Source organism: Saimiri boliviensis, chromosome 5 (genome assembly GCF_048565385.1).
Source record: "Saimiri boliviensis isolate mSaiBol1 chromosome 5, mSaiBol1.pri, whole genome shotgun sequence".
NCBI lineage: Eukaryota > Metazoa > Chordata > Mammalia > Primates > Cebidae > Saimiri > Saimiri boliviensis.
In genome coordinates, this window is record NC_133453.1 from 106,485,578 (window position 1) to 106,511,068 (window position 25,491).

The 25,491-nt window shown below is 44.9% G+C and overlaps 1 protein-coding gene across 4 annotated transcripts in view; it reads right to left on the minus strand.

Moving 5' to 3' along the window:
- FAM168B (family with sequence similarity 168 member B) overlaps positions 1-25,491 on the minus strand; it is a 45,704-nt gene that overhangs the window by 4,526 nt on the left and 15,687 nt on the right. For all 4 annotated transcript variants that reach the window (XM_039479880.2, XM_074399797.1, XM_010330748.3 and 1 more), the window contains 4 exons: positions 21,293-21,376; positions 3,127-3,269; positions 2,860-3,037; positions 422-546 (listed from right to left, as the gene is read on the minus strand). In XM_039479880.2, the coding sequence (XP_039335814.1) occupies positions 434-546; positions 2,860-3,037; positions 3,127-3,269; positions 21,293-21,376 (518 nt within the window). In that variant the 3' untranslated portion in view covers positions 422-433. The remainder of the gene's footprint in view (positions 1-421; positions 547-2,859; positions 3,038-3,126; positions 3,270-21,292; positions 21,377-25,491) is intronic.

The window sequence follows — 25,491 nt, forward strand, 5'->3', positions numbered from 1 at the left end:
AAAACCACAGTCACACAGAGCTCTCGGGCACTGCTACTCCAAAATCTCAAGGAGGGCAAGGTTCACCAGGGTCGGAAAGGGCAGCAATGGGCAAAGCTGCTGGACCTGGTTCCCACCTCCTTCCTAGAGACCCCCAATTACACTGGAGCCCTATTTCCTGCAGCAGGCAGGTGTGAGGTTAGAGCACATTCCAGGTAAGGCTCAAGACAGACAGTGTCAACGGTTGGTATTCAATGGTTTGTTCTTTCTTCTACTCTGTAGTGTTCCAATAAAAGCAAAAAAATTTAAACACTGCATTGCCTCTGGATCCAGGGTCAGGCATACTTTCCTCGTTTAGTGCTTATACATGTGGTAAATTTGCCACTCTCCCATGGAAATGCTCATTCATCAAAGGCTGGCTCAGCCTTCACTGGTCACTTACACTTGCAGGTGATCACCACTGAGGGGGCACATAGCTGTAAGTGGGTGTTCCTGGGGCCCGGTACGTGGGCACAGTAACCGGGTGAGGGGCGACAGGAGTTGGGGAGTGAGCAGTCAGCAAGGTACCTGGAAGAAAGAGTAGCACATTAACATGAGGCCGACCTGCTGCACGGCTCCACATTGCCTGACACAGGCACAGTCACTCAGAGTCTTGGCCTCTTTGCAAGGAGGACTGTACACAGGAAGAGGGATAGTCTCTACCCAGACTCTGTCGGAACTCTGATGAGATAATCTCCCACACCCAAAAGTTGTATCCACACAGCAAGCTTCCACAGACAGTATGTTTGTAAAAGCCTTTTGTGTGTCCCCTTCATAAAGCACACCCAATAATTTTTTTTTTGTCAGATGACAGACTATAAAATTTTTATGTATTATTCAGCCTTAACAAGGACAGAAATTCTGACACATGCTACAATATAGATGAGCTTTGACGAAATAATGCTAAGAAAAATAAGCCAGTCAGTAAAAGACAAATATTGTATGATTCCACTTCAATGAAGTACCTAGAGCAGTCAAATTCAGAGACGGAAAGTAAGCAGAATGGGGCTGGTGGTGCCAGGAGTTGGCGGAGACAGAGAATGGAGAGTTAGCATTTAATGAGTACAGGAGTTTCAGATTTGCAGGATAAAGAAGTTCTGGGGCTCTGTTTCACAACAATGTGAATATACTTAACACTACTGAACCATACTTAAAAACGGTTAAGGTGGGCTAGGCACAGGGGCTCACGACTGTAATCCCAACACTCTGGGAGGCTGGGGTGGGTGGACAGCTTCAGCTCAGGAGTTTGAGATGGGCTATGAACACAGTGAGATCCCAGCTCTACAAAAAAAGTTTTATAATTAGCCAGGTGTAGTAGCACACTTACAGAGGCGGCTAAGGGGGCAGGATGGCTTGAGCCCAGGAATTCCAAACTACAGTGAACCATGATCGCACCACTGCATTTAAGCCTGGGCAACACGGTAAGACACTGTCTCAAAAAAAAAAAAAAAAGTTAAGATGGTTAAAAAAAAAATTACAAAAAGAGGCTAGGAACAGACTCACACCTGTAAGCCTAGGTGCTCTGGGAGGCAGAGGCAGGTGAATCACCTGAGGTCAGGAGTTTGAGATCAGCCTGGCCAACATGGTGAAATCCCATCTCTACCAAAAAATACAAAAAAAATTAGCCAGGCATGGTGGCGCCCGCCTGTAGTTCCAGCTACTGGGGAGACTGAGATGGGAGAATCACTTGAACCCAGGAGGCAGAGGTTGCAGTGAGCCAAGATCATGTCACTGCACTCCATCCTGGGCAATAGGGTGGGACCCTGTCTCAAAAAATATATTAAAAATTAAAAAATAAAAAAAAAGAAGAAGAAATGAGGACTCTAAACTACATGAGTTTCTGAAGTCTTTAGGAGAAATCTATTTTTCCTACAACTGCAAAAACTCTCCAACTACCTGAGTCCACTTATGGACCAGCAACACCTCCAACAGAGTGGCCTTCAGTCCCTGCGCCCACACCCAACCTGGTGCCCGCTGTGTACCCTCCCTGTGCCTCAAACCAGCAGTTTCTGTCTATGCCCAGTTTCCTGTTCCTTGACAGATAAGTGCAGGGAAAACCAAATCAGGGTCTAGGTTGAAGCACACATAATATCCTGGAATGCCTTTCTCTCTGGCATAATTTTCTTACGTTGAAGTGAAGTCCACAAAAACAAGGAGGGAACAGTATGCTTTTTGTGTGGGCACGACGTAAAGGTGGCCATATTTACTCACAGACCAGGAGGTGAGTCCATATGGGTGGTCATATGGATTGGGTGGCCACCCAATCCCTAGACATCAGATCAAGCCCCCAGGGCTTCTGTGGAGATGTGCTCACCCTAGCCAGGGGCCTCATCTCTCCATGGTTTATTTTCCTTAGAGGAGGCCTTGGGAAGTCAAGTATGATAGATAAAGGATTTCTATACGCAGCTGTTCCTTCTATCAACAGAAGACCGGCTCTCCTAGATGAAAACATCCCCATAAAGACAATCTGACCTGCAAAGAGAAGTTCCCCTCAAGGGAAGGAAAGAGGGCCAGCCACCCCTGGTACACAAAGTGTCCTCCTTACCCTCAAGTTTCACACGGTCATGGGGGTTGGGGGAGTCGGGGGCACATCCCACATTGCCAAATGGTTCAGTTCACCAACAAAGTGAGCCCATCACAGATTTACAGAGGGCTCCACAAAAGGTCACTCAGGGAAGCAAAGTAAAAAACAATCTGCTGTTTCTTCCCCAAATAATTTTCTGTCCTTCCACACAACTACAGCCATAAAAACCTAGAGCCAAGGGTCAGAGGATTCATGAACTCCCCCTCCCCCAGCTCTAGGGAACACCATAGGACAGACACCCAGGAACAAGAACTTACCTGCCGACATGGCCATGGTGGTCCCAGCCACCATGCCCATGGTGACCCCGTTGCCTCTAGGAGCAGGGATGGGAGCAGGGTACACTGTTGCCGGCATGCCGTTGGGCTGCACCACTGTGGTGTGGTGGATGACGTGAGGAGGTGCTGCATACAGCGGCTGTGTGTAGTACGTGCCTTGCTGTAGGGAGAAGAGAGACAATTGCTACAGGGTCCCAGGGCCCAGATGGTATCCACCATTCCCCCATGGCAGTGTGTAGCTCAGCATACCTGTGCGTACGGGCTCTGCTGGGGGTAGGCACTTCGCACGGGGTACACGGCAGTCTGGTAGGGGTTCGGGGAGGAGGAGTACGGCGGCACAGCCCCGCTGGTGGGGGAACAGGACACTTTGTAAGGTGTGCCAGGACTGTAACCTGAAACAAACAAGGCAATGGCCTCAACTCACCCAAGCCGGTCCAGGCACAGGGGAAGGACGCATGCAGGGAGGAGCCAGGCTGTGTGTCAGCCCCACACAACTCAGCAGACCTGCTGCCACTGCCGCCCCTACTCTCTTCCACTAAGATCTGACTTCATTTCTTACTTTGTGTGCGTATGTGCCTGCATGTGCATGTGGTGGCAGGGTGTTGGGGAGGAGGAAAAAATACCAAAGGAGAATGTTTTACAGATGGAATGCTCACACAAGGACAGGAAATAAAAACTTTCTTGTCCTGCTGAAATTTAAAATTGGTATGGCCTTCCTGGAGCTAAATCTGGCATCAAAAGTATATATGCCTTTTTTTTTTTTTTTTTTTTTTTGAGACGGAGTCTCCTTCTGTCACCAGGAGGGAGTGCAGTGGCTCAATCTCAGCTCACTACAACCTCCACCTCCCTAGTTCAAGTGATTCTCCTGCCTCAGCCTCCCAAGTAGGTGGGACTATAGGTGCATGCCACCATGCCTGGCTAACTTTTGCATTTTTAGTAGACACGAGGTTTCACTATGTTAGCCAGGATGGTCTCAATCTCTTGACCTCATGATCCACACACCTCGGCCTCCCAAAGTGCTGGGATTACAGGCATGAGCTACCGTGCCCAGTCGCACATATGCCTCTGAATCCCACAATTCCACTTCCAGAAGTCCGCCTTAAAGCAATGCACATGGATATATACACACATCAAAACTTAACTGTAAGCATGCTCATTATGGTGTCGTTACGGCAAAAACAAAGGACAAACTTGCCCAACACCAGGGCTGGCTAAGCACTCTAAGGCAAAAAGCCCCCTGGGTCAAGGGAGAAGCTGAGCACACACACTTGCTTCTACCCCCACATAAAATGACATGAAAATGACAAATAAAGCAGATTAAGAGAAAAAAGACATAAAATACACCAAGAATGGAAGAGAAGACAGCACGTTGAAGCCTGGCAAGCTGAAGTGGAGGATGATGATGGAGCAGACTCAAGAGAGTGGCATTCTCAGCCAGCAGTGAGGAGCAGCCGGCTCCAAGGGAGCCCTTCCCCAAAGCCCTGGAAAGTGCTGGCAACCAACCTATATCCAGAAGCAGATAAAGAGGCCCCGTCTCGAAGAGTGGTGGAGTTTGCTGAATGAGCAGTTAGGTGTCCCTTCCTGACCCCAACAGAGAAGAGGGGTTTGGTCTCAGGGAAGGGAGAGGGTCTCCGGATAGCTTTGTCCACAGCAGCTATATTCACAATGATCAAAAGCTGGCAATGGCCCAAAGGCCCACCAGGTGACAGACGGGTAAACACACTGCGGTGCATCCACACAAATCCTACTCAGCAAGCAAAGGGACAAACTGCTGATCCATACAAGCACATGGATGAATCGCAAAGCCACACCATGTGAAAGAAGCCAAACACAAGGACACATGCTAGATGCATGTACTACTGGAAGCTGTAAGAAAGACCAACCTAACCCAGTCATCAAAACCCCAGCAATGGTGCCAGGGGCCAGAAGGGCACGCAAAAACCTTTCCAAAGAGTGCATTCACCCAGGTATGGCGGTGGTCACACAGTTGTGTATGACTGTCCAAACATACCAAACTGTACACTGAAAAGGATTAACTTATAATACGTAAAGTGCTGGGATTACAGGCATGAGCTACCGTGCCCAGTCGCACATATGCCTCTGAATCCCACAATTCCACTTCTAGAAGTCCGCCTTAAAGCAATACACATGGATATATACACACATCAGACCTCCATATAAGTGCTTATGGCATCTCACATTCCCGTGGGCGAGAGCAGGAGGGGTGGAACACTCACACGCTGTCCGTGTCAGACAGTGCAACTTCTCAAGCCAGACACACGTCCCACAACATCCAGCAATCCACTCCCAAACATTTCCCCTAGAAAAATGAAAACACAGGTCCACAACAGACATATAAAAAGTATTCAATCTTATTCCCAATAGCCAAAAATGGGAAATAATCCAAATCTTCATCAACAGGACAAAGGGTAAATCATGACATGTCTATATAAACATTACTCAGCAATCAAAAGGAAAAAACATGGATGAATCTCTCACCTTACTGAGCTTTACAAAGAAGCCAGACACAGAATAGCACATCCAGCAATGACCTCATTTATTCCCTAACAAAATATACCTACGGAGACGGAAATCGGAAAGAGGGGAGGTGAAGAAAGCCTTCTGGAATGATGAAAGTGTACCATGTTTTATTTGGAGTGGTGGCTCCTGGGGCATATACAACTGTCAAAACCCACCCAGTTGAGTACTTAATATGTGGGTGTTTTGTGCATAAATTATACCTGATTTAAAAAATGAGCTGAGTATAAAGAATTTTGGGCCGGGCGCGGTGGCTCAAGCCTGTAATCCCAGCACTTTGGGAGGCCGAGGCGGGTGGATCACGAGGTCGAGAGATCGAGACCATCCTGGTCAACATGGTGAAACCCCGTCTCTACTAAAAGCGCAAAAAATTAGCTGGGCATGGTGGCACGTGCCTGTAATCCCAGCTACTCAGGAGGCTGAGGCAGGAGAATTGCCTGAGCCCAGGAGGCAGAGGTTGCAGTGAGCCAAGATCGCGCCATTGCACTCCAGCCTGGGTAACAAGGGCAAAACTCCGTGTCAAAAAAAAAAAAAAAAAAAAAAAAAAGAATTTTGGGTCACCTGAGCCCAGGAGGTCAAGGGTGAGGTGAGATGTAATTATGCCACTGCACTCTGCCTGAGTGACAGAGTAAGACTCTGTCTCAAAAAATAATATACATATATATTTTTAATTTTTTTGAGATGGAGTCTTGCTCTACTGCCTAGGCTTGAGTGTAGTGGTGTAATCTCAGCTCACTGCAGCCTCCGCCTCCTGAGTTCAAGCAATTCTCATGCCCCAGCACGTGAGTAGCTGGGATTGTAGGCATGTGCCACCACATCCAGCTAATTTTTGTAATTTTTAGTAGAGACAGGACTTCGCCATGTTGGCCAGGACAGTCTTGAACTCCTGGCCTCAAATGATCTGCCTGCCTCAGCTTCTCAACATGCTGGGATTACAGATGTTAGCCCATATGTTATACGCACCTGGTGCACATATTTTAATAATTTGAAAGGGAAAGAGAATAATTGGCCCCTAGGAAATCCATCAGTCTGGGGCCTTTTGACTGGGGTACCAGTGTAATTCTGTGACACGGATATACTGCACAGAGCTGAAGTCTCGGCTTTTCCACCTAAATACTGCACACTGTATCAATTACATCAGCCTTCTTAAGACTCCCCTGCATGCCCCTTCATGGTCTCACAGTGGAAGATGCTGTGACTGAGATCCATAGCAGGTCCAACAACAGGTGGTCCTGTCCTAGCAGCAGAGTGGATGCTCACACCCAGATTCGTCTGCATCCAGAGTCCTGACTCTTCTACCCAAACCAGGCAACTCCTAGCCTCAGCTAGTCCCTACCAGAAGAAAGAAAAGATCCCTCCAGGGCTCCCTGTACTTTCAAATTCACTCACCACTATGTTAACCATAAATAGAAACATTGACAAAGTTTGAATATACCAAATTTTAATACCGGTGCTTAGCTAAAGGAGAGTAGAATACACCGATTTTTCCACTGGGATTTGGAAAAGCAAGTTTCAAGACAAGAGCAGTTACAGAGTCCCCTTCTCTGGCTGCTCATCTCCTAGTCTTTAAGATGGCTAAAAAGGGAAAGTGAAAAGGAAAGCCTCACAGGTATATACACGTTAAAACTCATCAAACTGAAGCTTTAAATCTGTGTACTTAGTTGTATGCCAATTACACCACAACAAGGTTGTATAATATTTTCTTTTTTTTTTTTTTTTTTTTTTTTTTTTGAGATGGAGTTTTGCTCTTGTTACCCAGGCTGGAGTGCAATGGCGCGATCTCGGCTCACCGCAACCTCCGCCTCCTGGGTTCAGGCAATTCTCCTGCCTCAGCCTCCTGAGTAGCTGGGATTACAGGCACCCGCCACCACGCCCAGCTAATTTTTTGTATTTTTAGTAGAGACGGAGTTTCACCATGTTGACCAGGATGGTCTAGATCTCTCGACCTTGTGATCCACCCGCCTCGGCCTCCCAAAGTGCTGGGATTACAAGCTTGAGCCACCGCGCCCGGCCTATTTTCTTTAATTATAAAGAAAAAGGCAGTGTGAAAGTCATCAAAGAATTATCAAGGAAAGGGTAGCATGTCTAGCCATGCACTGACCCTCCCAGGAGGCCCGAGACAGTCGAATTCCTCCTAAGTGACTGGCTAACTCAGGGAAGGAATGGAAAAAGGAATCATGGTGTATGGCAGGCATGCGTGTGACTAGTCATGGTGACTGGGGCATTACATGAACACAGAGATGTTATTCACCATCAACATGGGGCCACGCGCTGCCACAGCGGGGATGATCAGGAAGAATCCAACCCTCTCCATAAGGTGCTTGACTTCAGGGTAGAAAAATCACAGGAAAACAAACCAACAACATAGCAGCATTTTATGCAGTGTTGGCAAGCAATGAGGAGTCAGCTCAGGGCGGGGTGGGTGGGGCAAGGCTGTCTCAAATGAAAGGAACTGTGGGGATGAGAGGTCAAGGGTCATCCTGGATAGTTCCCTCCTCCCCAGCCAGACCCCCTCCTACATTTCCCATAGCCATGCAGCAGCCAGATACCAGCAGGCATCTTCAGCTTTACCCAAAGGAGGACACTGCCAAACGGGATCCCCACTGTACAGCTTAATCCCAGTTTCTACCTCATTATTTCCACTAGCCAGAAAAGACATCCTCCCAGGCGTCACCAAACTCTTATCTGACCAAGGTGATAATTTTTCATAAAAGTGTCAAAACACACAGCTACCCACCGTGTCACAGGCTGAGAACAGACGCTAGACTTTTTCAAAGTTGGGAATCTCATTCCAAAGTTGTGATGGTTTAAAGGAAAAAAATCCACAGAATTCCTTTTCTTCATACAATTAAAAACATTCCTGACAGATAAGAACTGGAAATATGAACAATACAATCCTGGTAGCAGTAAGTGTGACAATGACATCTCCTTATTAGCCAGGACACGGCATCACAAGACACTCATCCTTATTTCTAATTTATTTCTAATTTGTCTTTTAACAACAACAGTAAAAAGCTAATGAATATAATGTCTGAGATTTATAATACAGAGGAAAGTGGCAGGGCCCAGATGAAAAAGATCAGCCATAAGCTGATGAATGCTAAAGCCAGGCAATGTGTAGGTGGGAATTATAGTCCCATGTCCTTGTGCTAAAGCCAGGCGATGTGTGAGTACAAATTCTTTGTATGTGTGTGTGTGTTTGGGGGATCGAATGGAATCTCACTCCGTCTCCCAGGCTGGACTGCAGTGGTGCGACCTCAGCTCACTGCAACCTCTGCCTCCCAGGTTCAAGGGATTCTTCTGCCTCAGCCTCCCGACTAGCTGGAACTACAGGCACGTGCCACCAATCCTAGCTAATTTTTGTATTTTTAGTAGAGACAGGGTTTCGCCATATTGGCCAGGCTGGTCTTGAACTCCTGACCTTGTGATCCGCCTGCCTCGGCCTCCCAAAGTGCTGGGATTACAGGCGTGAGCCACTGCGCCCAGCGTGAGTAGGAATCACTATATTCCCATGTACTTGTGCTAAAGCCAGGCAATGTATGAATGGGAATTATGTTCCCATGTATTTCTGTAAATATCTGAACTGTTTCCTAATCACTCTTTTAAAGTCAAAGTATTTTTAAAAATGAGGAAGACTGTTATGAATTGAAAGAGATGAGACATAAATTCAACTATAAACAAATTCACTATGTAATGTTGAGTACACTCTGATCCCACAAGTTTTCTAAAATATAAGGAGTAACTGGGCAAATGTAAATATGAACTACCTTTAAAATTAGAGAACCGCTGTTTCTAAATGTGGTAATGCAAAAGCATACTCACTTATGCTAGAAAGGGCTACACTAAAGTAAGTCCACTGGACAAGACAAAAGGCTGCGTAATTGGTTCCGCAAGAATAAAAGAACCACCACCTAACACTCATCCTTATGTAAAGCAAATATGAAGAAAGGATCACAGGGGAATCTAGGTGATAGGTCCTACAGGCATTCAATGCACTGTCCTCAACTTTTCTGTATAAATATAATTTTTTAAATAATAAATAAGGTGGAAGGCTGAGGGTGGCAGGTCACGCCTGTAATCCCAGCCCTTTGGGAGGCTGAGGCGGGGATCACATGAGCCCAGGAGTTGAGACCAGCCTGGCCAACCTGGCAAAACTTTGTCTTTAAAATTAAAAACATTAAAAAGTAAAAACAAGGTGAAAAGCATACAATACTTTCAGATGCTGCCAGCCACACAACTGAGAGAACGTACACTAGCCAGAAAATCTCCATGGAAACAACAGTCATGCATGAGCTAAAAGAACAAGTAAGGAAGCTAGCTGAAAGAGCCCACAGATCACCACACCCAAATGCTCCCCTAGAAGATGAATTATAGCGAGGCGCAGTGACTCATGCCTGTAATCCCAGCACTTTTGGAGGCTGAGGCGGGTGGATCACTTGAGGTCAGGAGTTTGAGACCAGCCTGGGCAACATGGTGAAACCCTGTCTCTACTAAAAATTTAAAAAAAAATTGCCAGGTGTGGTGGCACGTTGACTGTAGTCCCAGCCACTCAGGACGCTGAGGTGGGAGAATCACCTGAACCTGGGAGGTGGAGACTGCAGTGAGCAGAGACTGCACCACTGCATTGCAGCCTGGGCAACAGAGTGAGACCCTGTCTCAAAAAAAAAAAAAAAAAAAAGATGATGACTACAAAATTTTGCAAAGCCTTTAAAAAGACCATCAGCAGGAATGGTTCTTCAGCAGTCTGAAAGATGCTGATCTGGAAGATGGCCTGGCAGTTAGGCATAGGCTGGAAAAAGAAAAAAAGAGGTAAGGCCGGGCGCGGTGGTTCACGCCTGTAATCCCAGCACTTTGGGAGACCGAGGCGAGTGGATCGCGAGGTCAAGAGATCAAGACCATCCTGGTCAACGTGGTGAAACCCGTCTCTACTAAAAATACAAAAAAATTAGGTGGGCATGGTGGCGCGTGCCTGTAATCCCAGCTACTCAGGCGACTGAGGCAGGAGAATTGCCTGAACCCAGGAGGCGGAGGTTGCGGTGAGCCGAGATCGCGCCATTGCACTCCAGCCTGGGTAACAAGAGCGAAACTCCATCTCAAAAAAAAAAAAAAAAAAAAGAAAAAAAGAGGTAAACTATGCCACTGTATATGTTCAATATATACCGCCAATTTGCAAAACAAGAAGTTACAGTTCTATCTAATAAACTGATTCACTAAAGAATGAGAAGAAAAAGGAAAAGCTGTTAGAGGAAGTTAAAACAAGCAATAAACCCATGACCTACACCCATCAACATTGCTAACAAGAAAGTCCTTGACCTTTTTGTCTGTTCAAACTGCAGAGAGAACTCAAGAGTGAAGAGAAGACGCAAGCCTCCAACCTGAACAAACCTCTAAAAGAGTATAAAACCAAAGCAAGGAAAATCTGAGAACACCTCTCTCCAAAAAGGAAATCTCTCAGCCAGGAGCACTCATCTGGCCCTACATCCTCTGAAAAAAGGTGAAGTCCTTTTTCATGCCTTACTTCCTTAGAATACAGAGTCAAGGGGCCCACCCATGAGGTCTTCCTTTTCTTCTACCCGAAGCGTTCTGCTGCAGAAACCCCTCCAGCTAGCCCTAGGTTTCCCAATCCAATCACCCAAGGTGTCTTTTTGTTTTTGTTTTGAGATGATGTCTGGGTCTTTTTCCCTGGCTGGAGTGCAGTGGTGCGATCTTGGCTCACTTCAACCTCCGCCTCCCAGGTTTAAGAGATTCTCCTACCTCAGCCCTCTGAGTAGCTGGGATTATAAGCATGCGCCACTGCACTCAGCTAATTTTTCTATTTTTATTAGAGACAGGGTTTGACTATGTTGGCCAGGCTAATCTTGAAGTCTGGACCTCAAGTGATCCACCTGCCTCAGCCTCCCAAAGCAGTGGGATTACAGGCATGAGCCACTATGCCCAGCGCACCCAAGCTGTCTTACAACAACCTACCTTTTGCTGAAGCAAAAGGGGCGACTGCTCCAAGAAGGCAGCATGCACAGGCAACTTAGCAGGCAATGCACGGGGTGCCAAACATTATGGACTTCACACACGTACATTTTACTTAAAACCAAAACCAAAAAGAAACGGAACAAACATTTTTTTTTTTTTTTTTTTTTTTTTTTTGAGACGGAGTTTTGCTCTTGTTACCCAGGCTGGAGTGCTATGGCGCGATCTCGGCTCACCGCAACCTCCGCCTCCTGGGTTCAGGCAATTCTCCTGCCTCAGCCTCCTAAGTAGCTGGGATTACAGGCACGTGCCACCATGCCCAGCTAAATTTTTTGTATTTTTAGTAGAGGCGGGGTTTCACCATGTTGACCGGGATGGTCTCGATCTCTTGACCTCGTGATCCACCCACCTCGGCCTCCCAAAGTGCTGGGATTACAGGCTTGAGCCACCGTGCCCGGCCGAAACGGAACAAATATTAATGACGTGCATGCTCAAGTTACAGGGGTGTGGTACACTAAGGCCCACAACTTATTCTGAAATGAAATCCATCAAAAAATAAGATGGACTGAAGGATGGAGTAATGTGTATGTGATACAAGTAAAATGTTACTTGTAAAAGTAGATTTTTAAAAGTTTAATCGTAGAATCTTAGTATTCCATATATAGATGATCACTGTGAAATTTCTGCAGCTTTTCTGTGCTATCTGAAAATTTTTACAATAAAATGATGGAAAAAAAGTCACCAGCTATTTCCAATTAGAGCAATGATTTTAATATATATTATCTTACTGTATATTCTTATGACTGTGAGACTATGTTCTAATGCTCACCAGAAAACTTTTGGTCTTTTGTTTAGTCATTAATGTTACAACATTTTCTAGCCAGGATTTAAGACAAATGCATTTCAAGAAAGGCAACATGTCTCCCTATCAATTTAAGCCTTAATGTGAGGCCAAGAGCGGTGGTGCACACCTGTAATTCCAACACTTTAAGAGGCCAAGATGGGAGCACTGCTTGAGCCCAAGAGTTCTGAGACTGGCCAGGCAACACAGTGAGACCTCTCGTCTCTACAAAATAAAAATTAGCCAGGCATGGTGGGGTGTACCTGTAGTCTCACAGACTTAGGAGGCCAAGGCAGGAGGATCGCTCATTGAGATCAGCAATTCTGGGTTACACTGAGCTATGACTGTACAACCACACTCCAGCCTGGGTGACTGAGCAAGACCCTCTCTCTAAAAACTAATAATGATAATTTTTAAAATTTAAAAAACTAAGAGTTAAAAAAAAAAAAAAGTTTTAATTAAAAATAAAGACTTAGGGCCAGGCACGGTGGCTCATGCCTGTAATTCCAGCACTTTGGGAGGCCAAGGCAGGCAGATCACATCAGGAGATTTAGATCATCCTGGCTAACACAGTGAAACCCTGTCTCTACTAAAAATGCAAAAAATGAGCCGGGCGTGGTGACCTGCACCAGTAGTCCCAGCTACTTGGGAGGTTGAGGCAGAAGAATTGCTGGAGCCCAGGAGCCAGAGGTTGTAGCGAGCCGAAATCATTTCAATGCACTCCAGGCTGGATGACAGAGCGAGATTCTGTCTCAAAAAAAAAAAAAAAAAAAGTAAAATAAATTAAAGACTTAGTGTGCGCCTGTCCCCTTCCTTAAGTTTTTTCCTTTTTCATGCAGCACTAAATCCACCATATCCTTTCATAGTAACTCCACAGGAACATCACAAACTTTAAATATAAACAAATACACATAATTACCAAATCATCCCCCAAAATATACAGACTCCCTGAAATATCAAGTTCATTCAGTGCTAGGTCTTTCAAAAACAACGGCTCTCCAGATTCTCCCTTCCCAAGCCCACCTGTACCAGCACAACCCAGGTGAGCAGAGAACCGAAGTTTTCTCCTTCCACTCTTACCAAACTTGCAAGTGACCCTGGCTCGGTCCTCAGGGAACAGGACATGTACAGGGTCACTGTTTTTAGAATGCCAACTGTTTGGGAACCAGAAACTTCTTATTGAAATGGGTCATTTTTTTTTTTTTTTTCAAAAGTACTATGTACCAGATTTTTTATAACAATTTTTTAAGTAAAAAAGACATTTATTTAGAAAATATTTAAAATTCAGAAGCCTAAAGTACATGTGAAAAGAGACAACCCGCACCAAACAGAGCATGATGGAATTTCTGAACACTGGAAGCAAAAATCCTACAGAGGAGCAAACAAAAAACATTGGATCCACTCAATCAGGCACCAACAATGTATTCCAATTCTCGGTAGCAGTAGTGGAAGCTGGAAAGCCATTGAGCTTTCCAGTACTTTTTAAAAAATACTTCTTCAAAAACAGTACTTTTGGGGAAAAAAAAAAAAAAAAAAGACATATTTTAGTAAATGAACAGTTGGCATTCTAAAAACAGTGACCCCGTGCATGTCCTCTTCTCTGAAGGAAAAGTAGCCTGAAAATTCTTGGGGGAAATAATTGCTACTCTAGAATTCTGTATCCAGACAAACCATCATTGAAGTGTGTGTGCAGAAGAAAATGTTTTCAGACATGGAAAATCTCAAAACTGTGACTTTCTCAAACTCTCCCCAGGCAATTACTGAAGAAAATCCCCCACCAAAACCAGAGTAAACTAGGAAAAAAAGAGAAAAAACTCAGGCAGAAGGGAAAGGCAAAAACAAGCCCTGGGATGATGAGGAAGATTGACACCCTCCCCCACCACCCTGCCCTACCCCACCAGGGTCTGGCTCAGAGAACAACCAGTCCAGGCAAGACAGAGGAAGGTAGGGCTTCAGAGCTCACCAGGAAAACCTAACACACAGGTATCAGAAGTTGCTAAGAAGAGATTTCAACACCTAGGTGGTAGCTAGAGGTTTCATTAATGCTGTGGTCACAGAAACCTGTGACCAGAGGTTTCAAAGACACCAGATAAGTACAGTATTAATTCCAGGGAAACCACAGTAGTTGCAGAAGAAATTTCAACAGGGCCCAGGACAATAGGATCGCCACATACAGGACACAGCTATGAACAATACTGATATGACCACAGTAACAGAAATGTGAAGGAAGGTTGGAGCAGCAAAGTGAAGGGTCAATAAAGCAGTGCCACTTTACACAAACAAACAAGAAGTACAAACAGTAGAAACATGTCTTGTGGAAGCAGGGAAGGCATGAGCAAAAGCAGCTTAAAAAGAGTTAAAGAGCTGGAGTTTGCCCATAGGGAGTGAAATGTGGGCGCTCCCACAAGGGAGCAGGGAACTGCTATTGTTCATTTTAAAAAGCCTTGTAGAGGGGGTGCAATGGCTCACACCAGTAATCCTAGAAGTTTGGGAAGCCAAGGTGGGCAGATCACCTGAGGTCGGGAGTTCGAGACCAGCCCGACCAACATGGTGAAACCCCGTCTCTACTTAAAAAAATACAAAATTAGCCAGATGTGGTGGTGTATGCCTACAATCCCAGCTACTTGGGAGGCTGAGGCAGGAGAATCACTTGAAACTGGGAGGTGGAGGCTGAGGTGAGCCAAGATCGTGCCATTGCACTCCAGCAGCCTGGGCAACAAGAGTAAAACTCCATCTCAAAAACATGAAATAAAAAATAAAATAAACAAAATATAATATAAAAAGCCTTGTAGAGCACTGCAATCTTTTACCTATGTGAATGTAAACCTTTAAGGAAAAAAACAGGCTCCCAAGACCTCACAGCCTATTAATATTCCAAGGCTATTCTCTCCTGCTTGGCTGCCACGCGTGAAGTTTAATTTTTAAACAAACCAAGGGTTTCAGTTCATGGATATAATTCTGAGTTCAAAAAGAAAGGCTGGGGGTGGCAGCTCATGTCTGTAATCCTAGCACTTTTGGAGGCTGAGGTGGCCAAATCACCTGAGGTCAGGAGTTCAAGACCAGCCTGACCAACATAGAAAAACCCCATCTCTACTAAAAATACAAAAATTAGCCAGGTGTGGTGGCACACACCTGTAATCCCAGCTCTCAAGAGGCTGAGGCAGGAGAACCACTTGAACTCAGGAGACGGAGGTTGCAGTGAGCTGAGATTGCACTACTGCACTCCAGCCTGGGCAACATAGCAAGACTCCAGCTCAAAACCAAAAAAAAGAAGAAAAGACAGGTCCACTGCAAGCCATTTTCACTTATTAAATATTCTTCATAAACAATACTAAAACCAGATAAACACTGTGTGATAAACAGCTTAATTAAACCATCACTTTGTAAAAAAAAATGCACGTGTACTTGTACACAAATGTTTGCACATTCAATTACTGCTCTTAGTATACATTCCTGAAGTGGATCGAAAGGGGTCATTTTTAAGCTTCTTTCTAATATACACTACCAAACTGTCCTCCAAAGAAGTTTCACCAATTTGCCCTCCATCCAGCCATGCACAAGCAATGACCATGGAACCTATTTCATCACTCTTGGCAACATCTGTATCTTGTAAAAATAAGTGCTAATGTAATAAATATCTAAATCACCTGTGTGTAGAGCTTATTACAAAGAACAGACTGTTGTGACAATTTCAGATTATCATTACAAGTATTAGTTATAGGTACTCGTGACTCTAAGTAGGACCAGAACAGAGGCCTCAATGTTCTGGCCCAGATGACATCTGTGCCTGACTGTGGGCTTGGGGCTGAAATCCTCCCATAACAAATCAAGGAGTGTATTTATTCATTATTCCAATGCCAAGGGTGAAGTTAAACAACTTTCCCAGGGAATGACACAGCCAGGAGTATAAGCCATATCCAGCTAACTCCATAATCCAAAGCTCTGATTCCAAAAATAGACAGCCCACTTGTATTATGTATTAGTCCGTTCTCACATTGCTAATAAAGAAATATCCAAGACTGGGTAATTTATAAAGGAAAAAGGCTTAATGGACTCACAGTTCCACATGGCTGGAGAGGTCTCACAATCATAGTAGAAGGCAAAGGGGCAAAGGCACCTCTTATGTGGCAGCAGGCAAAAGAGCATGTGCAGGAAAACGGCCCTTTATAAAACCATCAGATCTTGTGAGACTTACTATCACAGGAACAACATAGGGAAAAATCTGCCCCCATGATTCAATTACCTCGTACCAGGTCCCTCCCACAATAAGTGGGGATTATGGGAGCTATAATTCAAGATGAGATTTGGGTGGGGACACAGCCAAACCATATCACCACTCTTGCTGTGCGCATACACAGCCTTGTTCAGGAAGACAAAATGAATGACACTGTCTCCATTTCCATACTCTCAAGAAATAGGATTCTTCAGCAAAAGACAACACCTCATCACAAGGTTCTCAGAATCCTCTTATGTCACAATTGGAAGAGGGCTAAGAAAAATGTGGCATTTGGATTACAAAAGTGCTCTGGAAGCTAAACTCCACATATACAGCATCAGAATCACAGGTCAGCATTGAGTATAAACTGGATGGCAAGAGGACCCAACGGCAGATCAAGAACACAGCAGGAGGCCGGGCGCGGTGGCTCAAGCCTGTAATCCCAGCACTTTGGGAGGCCGAGGCGGGTGGATCACGAGGTCGAGAGATCAAGACCATCCTGGTCAACGTGGTGAAACCCCGTCTCTACTAAAAATACAAAAAATTAGCTGGGCATGGTGGCACGTGCCTGTAATCCCAGCTACTCAGGAGGCTGAGGCAGGAGAATTGCCTGAACCCAGGAGGCGGAGGTTGCGGTGAGCCGAGATCGCGCCATTGCACTCCAGCCTAGGTAACAAGAGCGAAACTCCGTCTCAAAAAAAAAAAAAAAAAAAAAAAAAAAAAAAAAAAAGAACACAGCAGGAACCATGTGCAGTGGCTCACGCCTGTAATCCCAACACTTTGGGAGGTCAAGGTGAGAGGATTGCTTGTGCCCAGGAATTTGAGACCAGGGAATAGAGTGAGACCCCATCTGTATAAAAAAATTTATAAAAATTATCTAGGTGTGCTGACTTGTGCCAATAGTTCCAGCTACTTGGGAAGCAAAGGCAGGAGAGGACTGCTTGGCAGTAAGCCAAGTTCATGCCACTGCACTCCAGCCTAAGCAACAACACTAACACTAACACTAACACTAACACACACAGAGCAAGTGAGCACACACGAGAGCGTGTGTGCAAGAGAGTGTGAGAGCGCAAGCCGCAGAAAAAGAGAAAAACTTATCTTTCAAATTTTTATAGTGATAATTTTGGCTTGCTCATTAGAAAAAGGGAAAGGCTCACTGAAAACGGAGCTAAAATTTTCAAAACATGAGGCTGGGTGTAGTGATTTATGCCTGTAATCCCAACACTTTGGGAAGCTGTGGTGGGAAAATCCCTTGAACTCAGGGGAAAAAGGCTGTAACTGTACCGCTGGACTTCACCCCAGGTGAAACCACAAGACCCCTGTCTTAAAAACAAACATTGAAGACAAAAAAACAGAGAAGATTCCAGAAAGAGATGGGCACACATCTGTGATCCAGACTCAGGCTAGATGGCCAACAGCACTTAATGAGACATCAGCAGAACTTTCTTTTTCTTCTTCTTCTTTTTTTTTTTGAGACGGAGTATCATTCTGTAACCCAAGCTGGAGTGCAGTGGTCCAGGCTGGAGTACGGTGATGCGATCTCAGCTCACTACAACCTCTCCCTCCCAGGTTCAAGCTATTCTCCTGCCTCAGCTTTCCAAGTAGCTGAGACTACAGGTGTGCACCAGCACACCCAGCTAATTTTTGTATTTTTAGTAGAGACATGGTCTTACCCTATTGGCCAGGCTGGTCCTGAACTCCTGGCCTCAAGTGATCTGCCCGCCTTGGCATCCCAAAGTGCTGGGATTACGGGCATGAAACACCATGTCTGGCTGCCTTATATTTTTTCATTCACCAATTTCACAGCTTCTCCTACAAGACCAAAAGATCTGCACTGGTACGCCAGCAGTCTGGCAGCCAACAACAGCCTGGCACTTATCAGTGGATGCCCCTCAACATGGAAGGCCATTTGGGCAGCTGTAGTTGCTACCTGCCTGTCCCAGCTTCTGGATCACAAAACAGTTTGAGAGCAGTCTTGGAAAAGAGACAAGACAAGCCTTATCTCCCTATGAGAAAGGAGAGATGTTCGAGAAGATGGGTGACAAACTGGGCATGGTAGTTCACAGCTCTAATCCCAGCACTGTGAGAGGCTGAAGCAGGAACCAATTGAGCCCGGAAGCTTGGGACCAGCCTAGGCAACACTCTACAAAAAAAGATCCAGCTCTACAAAAATAAAAAATTAGCCAGGTATGGTTGCACCTCTAGTCCTAGCTACTCAGGAGGCTGAGGTGGGAGCACTGCTTGAGTTTCGAAAGTCGAGGCTGCAGTGAGACATGATCATGCTACTGCACTGCAGCCTGGGCAACAGAGCAAGACCCTGTCTCAAAAAGTAATGAGATGGCTGGCACACGTTCCACAGGGTGGCCCCTGGAGGCGCCCAACAGGGGAAGTTTTCAGCAGCACTCGGGCTCCAAACACCACCCTGTCTCTGCTGGGCTGCCAAGAACAGCTCAGTCAGTCTGAAATAAACTTGAGGTTTTTCTTGTAAAATAAAAAAGTTGAAAGTTTTAGGTACATTTTCACACTGATTTTTGCTACGTGAAGAAATGAGTAAAAGTGGGCTACCACTGAAAATCCTAGAACAGTAACTTATATTATGGTAGTCTACAGCAGCTCATCACATGTCACATTAACAAATATGCCAAAGATATAAACTTCAATCCATTCCTACCACCATACACAAAAATTAACTCCAAATGGGTCACAGACATAAATGTAAAACTTCTGCAAATAAAAAAAAGAAAGAAATCTTTGTGAAGTTAGGTTACACAGCTTTCTTAGGTATGGTATCAAAAGCATGATCCATAAAACAACTAAAAACCTCATCAAGGCCGGGCGCGGTGGCTCAAGCCTGTAATCCCAGCACTTTGGGAGGCCGAGGCGGGTGGATCACGAGGTCGAGAGATCAAGACCATCCTGGTCAACATGGTGAAACCCCGTCTCTACTAAAAATACAAAAAACTAGCTGGGCGTGGTGGCGCGTGCCTGTAATCCCAGCTACTCAGGAAGCTGAGGCAGGAGAATTGCCTGAACCCAGGAGGTGGAGGTTGCGGTGAGCCGAGATCGCGCCATTGCACTCCAGCCTGGGTAACAAGAGCGAAACTCCGTCTCAAAAAAAAAAAAAAAAACAAAAAAAAAAAAACAAAAAAAACCTCATCAAACTTTAAAAACCTCTCTTCTTTGAAAGACGCTGTTAAAAGAATGAAAAAGCCACAGACTGGGAGAAAACACGCATATATCTGATAAGAACTCTCAAAATTCAAGATAAGAAAACAACAACTGATATCCAGTAAAAGCTGTATACAAATTCTTCACCGAAGACATACAGAAGGCAAATACGCACATGAAAAAATGTTCAACATCAGTCACTACAGAAGTTCAAGTTAAAACTACTGCTACACATTTACTAGAATGGCTAGAATTAAAAAGATTGACCACACCAAGAGTTGTTAATTAAGGACGTGGAGAAACTGCAACTCACAAATACTGCTGGTGGGAATGTAAAATGGTACTGCCACTTACAAGACGGTTTGGCAGTTTCTCACAAAGTTAAAACATACACCTGCCGTAACAGCCAGCTACTCAAATCCTCTCTATTTATTCAAGAGAAATGAAAGCATATGTTCACACGATAATTTGCATATAAATATTGATAGCATTTATTTCTAATAGCCCATAACGGCAAATAACCCAAATGTTCATCACATGGCAAAATGATAAGGAAACTTATTTATTTCCATACAACAAAATACTACCTAACAATAAAAAAAGGAATGAACTACTGATACAGACTATGACATACATGCCACGTTCTTCCAAGGCAAAACACAAAAGAAAAACCACTCTGAAGGGAAAAAATAGGCCAGTGTGGCAAATAGCTAGGGACTGAAAGTCGAGAGTCTTGGCATAACTGTGTCTGTAAGACCCACCACTGAGAAAAAATTCATCTGGGAGCATTGCTCTGGTTTAAATGGAAAGGAACATTCACCCGGGGAGAGAAAGCTTGGCAGCAAGAAGACCAAGTCAAGAAAGATTTTCTCTGGGTGTGAATTAAGGGCTGAACAAGGGTGGTCATAGTGGAAATGGAAAGGAAGAGATGGATACAAGGACATTTTATGATTAACAAAACTGGGAGCATTTGGGGAAAGGACACTGTGGTTGCCTCCTCCTCTGTCAAAGCTAACTGTGTAAAGCTAGTGTTGAGGGACAAAGCTGCCACAGCGATCCCAGGAGTAAGGCCAAACCACAGCCTCAGGTCAGAATGTGCACCACCACTGCTGCGGCAGAAAGGCAAATGAAGTCCAAAAGGAACCAACACCAGAGAGTGCAGGCTTCCAGGAGGAAATCCCACTAAATAACCAATGTCCTCAAGTTTCAGACCCAAGCCAATTCCACTTTCAATATCAATAGTGATTTCCAAAATCTAAAAATATTCATCTACACTTACATGGAAAATAATACTTCGTAAAAACTATATAATCAAAGTGCTAAAGTAGACTAGAGAAATCAAAAATTATCTCTAAAAACATTAACATAGAAATTCTACCTGTTACCATGGCAAGACAGCCTTCAGTTTCTAATAGGTGATACTATTCCATGAACAGATGTTCTGGCAGAGTTAACTGTAACAACCTAGTGATTACAGATCTGTCTTGTGGGAGGCCATGAGAAACACAGTATACAAAGCTTTAGTGCAGTAAGAATTAAGCTTATGTTACACTTATCAACAAGCTAATTTAATAAACTTGAGAAATGGACTCAACCAAGTCCTACTTCTATACCCACCCTTCGCAAAATCCACCCCTTCACCTCTCTCCCAGCTGTATGTACAAAGCATCTTATCACCCAGCACATACCTGCTTGGAAGGTAGGATTCGCTCCAGGATACATGTTAGGAGAATAGGCAGGAGCTGCTGCTGCATAGCCCATGGGAAAGCCAGCTAAGAAAAATACAAAACAATCTGATGTCATCATCTGAAGTAGTGGCACACAGTCATCAGAGCTCTCGCAAAGCCATCACTCTGACCTTCTTCCCCAGAACTCCACAGACTGACTTAAGGAGCCCCAAAAAGCACCATGTGTGCCCACCGGTGTGTCTCTAGCTGTCTTCTTTCCTCAGAATTTTGTTTGCTGTTGTTTTTTGAGATGGAGTTTCGCTCTCATCACCCAGGCTGGAGTGCAATGGCACGTTCTCAGCTCACTGTAACCTCCACCTCCCAGGTTCAAGCGATTCTCCTGCCTCAGCCTTCCAAGGAGCTGGAATACAGGCACACACCATGACCCCTGGCGAGTTTTTGTATTTTTAGAAGAGACGAGGATTCATCCTGTTAGCCAGGCTGGTCTCGAGCTCCTGACTTCAGGTGATGCACCCACCTCGGCCTCCCAAAGTGCTGGGATTACAGGCATGAGCCACCATGCCTGGCTTTTCCTCAGAATTTTGACAGGTCACAATTATATTTTTAAACCTATGAGCAAATGCTTGCAACTTTCTATAACTGGGAACATTTGTTAGAAACCGAGTTAAAAGTCTACTGTCAAGAACAGTAAAATCATCATCATAATGAAAAAAAACCACACACACACACCACCTCGCCGAAGTTAAAGTTAAGAAATACTTAACATTTCTGAAAGTTTCATTCTAAACTCTAATCACATCATTACTTAGAAAGCATAATAAGAGAGCTAAGAGTATCTCGTGCTAGGTCCTGTTACCCTCATCTGACTTCACGGCACAAACTCTGGAAGAATCGGAATTCAAGTCTAGCTTGGACTCAAGGGGCTATTTTTGCTGCTAACGGTAACCAGGAAAAGCTATTTAAAGGTCACTAATTTTCACTGAATTCAGACATTTCCTACATTACATATTTTGATTTAAAAGCTGTTATTTTTTGTTGTTAAGGAACTGTTTAAAACTTCTAAATTCATTTCAGATTTCTTCATTCTGGTTTTTTTTTTCTAAGACAGCATCCTGCTCTGTCACCCAGGCTGGAGTGCAATGGTGAGATCTCAGCTCACTGCAACCTCCGCCTCCTGGGTTCAAGCAATTCTCCTGAGTCAGCCTCCTGAATAGCTGGGACTACAGACATGTATCACCATGCCCACCTAATTTTTGTATTTTTGGTAGAGATGGAATTTTGCCATATTGGCCAGGCTGGTCTCAACCTCCTGATCTCAGGTGATCTGCCCACCTCAGCCTCCCAAAGTGCTGAAATTACAGGCATGAGCCACCATATCCTGCCACATTCTGATGTTCTAATCCCCAACTTCTCCAGTGTTGCCAGCTAATATGTTTTCATATGTCCCCTCCAAAGCTGATGTTGAAATTTAATTGTCATTTTAACAGCACTGTGAGGTGGGACCTTTAATAGGTGATACCTTTATCATGAGAGTAGGCTCAAGATAAAAAGGACAAGTTCTCTTTCCTTTCTCTGACACACTCACTTGCCCTTCGTCTTCCATCACAAGATGTTAGAGCCCAAGAGCCCTCACTAGATACCATCGTCATATTCTTAGACTCCCCCAACCTCCAAAACCAAGAGAAACACGTTTCTGTTCATTATCCAGTCTCATAGTCTGCTAAAGCAGCAGAAAACCAATTAAGACTCCAGTCATAAACCCAGGCTGTAAGTGTCTTACTTAAGCTTCAGTTTCCTTAGAGAAGGAGCTCTAACTGGGACTGCATACACATGGAAATGGAAAACTCCAACTACAGTCCCTATGCAAACAACTTGATTTTCATTTAATACAAATGAGGAATCTTACTAACACTAAACCACGACCACAGTGATTTATGTACTAGTAATTCATAACATGAACAAAAAAGAAACGTAAAATAAGGCATTTAGTGCTACAGTCAGAATCCTGGGCCTCAGGTGTCCACCAGCAGAGGGGGCCTCAGGCATCTGCCCTTTTCAATAAGGCCTTACTCCCCTTACGGCTGACCCTCCTGGTTCGCAGTACAGGAGGCATCACATAATATCTAATGCTTAGGTATTAGAAGGCATTCTTCCTATTCAGGGCGCACAGCCAATAGGATGACCCAGGTTTCCTAGCCTTAACTACTGTTCCCACTAGTTGTGAGAAGCTGTAACTTTACTGCTCACTTCCCTCACTTGTAAATAAAATTGAAGGAGAAGAGCAGTCTTCAAAAGAAACCTTGTTGACGGCCGGGCACAGTGGCTCACACCTATAATCCCAGCACTTTGGGAGGCCCAGGTGGGCAGATCATGAGATCAGGAGACAGAGACCATCCTGGCCAACATGGTGAAACCCCACCTCTACTAAAATACAAAAAATTAGCTGGGCATGTTGGCATGCACCTGCATTCCCAGTTACTCTGGAGGCTGAGGCAGGGGAACTGCTTGAACTGGGAGGTGGAGGTTGTAGTGAGCTGAGATCATGCCACTGCACTCAAGCCTGGCAACAGAGCAAGACTATGTCACAAAAAAAGAAAAGAAAAGAAAGAAACTGTGTTGAGGCCTAGAGAAAGGTGTCTCTTATGGCACTTGGACTGGGATTTTTAAGGTGTTATCCCCTAGGACAAATCATGGTGGTAACAGTACCAAAGGTTGAGGTGAAAACAGCGCATGGTATCTGAGTGGAATTCCAAAAGGAAAATCTTTGCAGGTGGGTTTTAAAGAAAGTTCACAATAAAGCTCCTCATTGGCTCCCGGCAGCCCCTTGGCCTGGATCCCTTGCTTCGCTGCTGCCCTACAGCCCTAAGCCATCCTGCAAGTTTCTGCAGTCACCAACCCCCAGTCGCAGAATCCCTACAAGTGCCCAGTTCTCATCATTATCCCTGCTTCAAAGGTGCTTTCCTCATTTGAAACGGATCCCCCTTTACCTCAGCAAAGCCATTCTGGGTTTCCTTCCTGGATTCTCACCTTCCCATCTGCCCTCTCTAATTAGTCAGGTAACATAAAATGGTCAAATGTTCACTCATTTTCGATGTCAAGGGCAGATTCAACTTGAAACAGATCCACAATGGCCACTGGGAAGACCAGGACAGCAGTTCTGAAGATGCTGAAGACTCCTCAGAGGCCCAATTGTGAGCACAGGAAGACTAAGAAGGCTCTTGGGCTGAGCACGGTGGCTCGGCTCACACCTGTAATCCCAGCACTTTGGGACGCCGAAGCAGGTACATCACCTGAGTTCAGGAGTTTGAGACCAGCCTAATCAATATGGAGAAACCCCATCTCTACTAAATATACAAAATTAGCTGGGCATGGTGGCGCATGCCAGTAATCCCAGCTACTCGGGAGACTGAGGCAGAAGAATCGCTTGAACTCTGGAGCCGGAGGTTGCGGTGAGAGGAGATCATGCCATTGCATTCCAGCCTGGGCAACAAGAGCAAAATTCTGTCTCCAAAAAAAAAAAAAAAAAAAAGGTGGCTCTGTAACTGCCCTCAGAGACCAGGGAACCAGTGAGAACTTTTTCCCCCCAATGGTTTCATTGTTTAAAAAAAAAGTTTGAAACACCACTGGCCTAGATCATATCGTATAGGCCTCTGCAATAATTTCCACAAAATCCAAATTCCTCATTCTCTCTAAAACTCTACTAATAAACTCTCAGGGGAAGAGGTCTGCTCTGGACTTGTTTGCTGAAGATAGTGTTTCAGGGTCCCTGAAAAACCTGTTATCTTTGCTTAGTCCTTCCCATCTCCACTTTCTAACAAGGAGTTAATACATCCTGTAATGAAACAGAAAACACGACAGTCGTATTTAAGACGGCATCACCAACCACCAGCAACAGGATGTTGCTACATACCTGGTCTCTGGTATGGGGTCAAAGACACCCAACCTCTTAGAAAGCCTCTGTTGCTTCCGTGCTCCCATTCCTCATCCCATTGGTCACATCCCACTTGCTCTGTCACCACCTTGACCCAAGGCTGCAGTGTGGCTCCCATCACTATCTCCAACGATTTCTACTTGGACTACACAAAACCCACAGGGGCAGCTTTGGAAGGACCCCTGCCAACAGTGCTTTAGCTGGTCTCGGGTGTACCAGCCTCTTTTTTCTCATTCTCTCCAGACACTGAACCTGCAGGGTTCCAAGC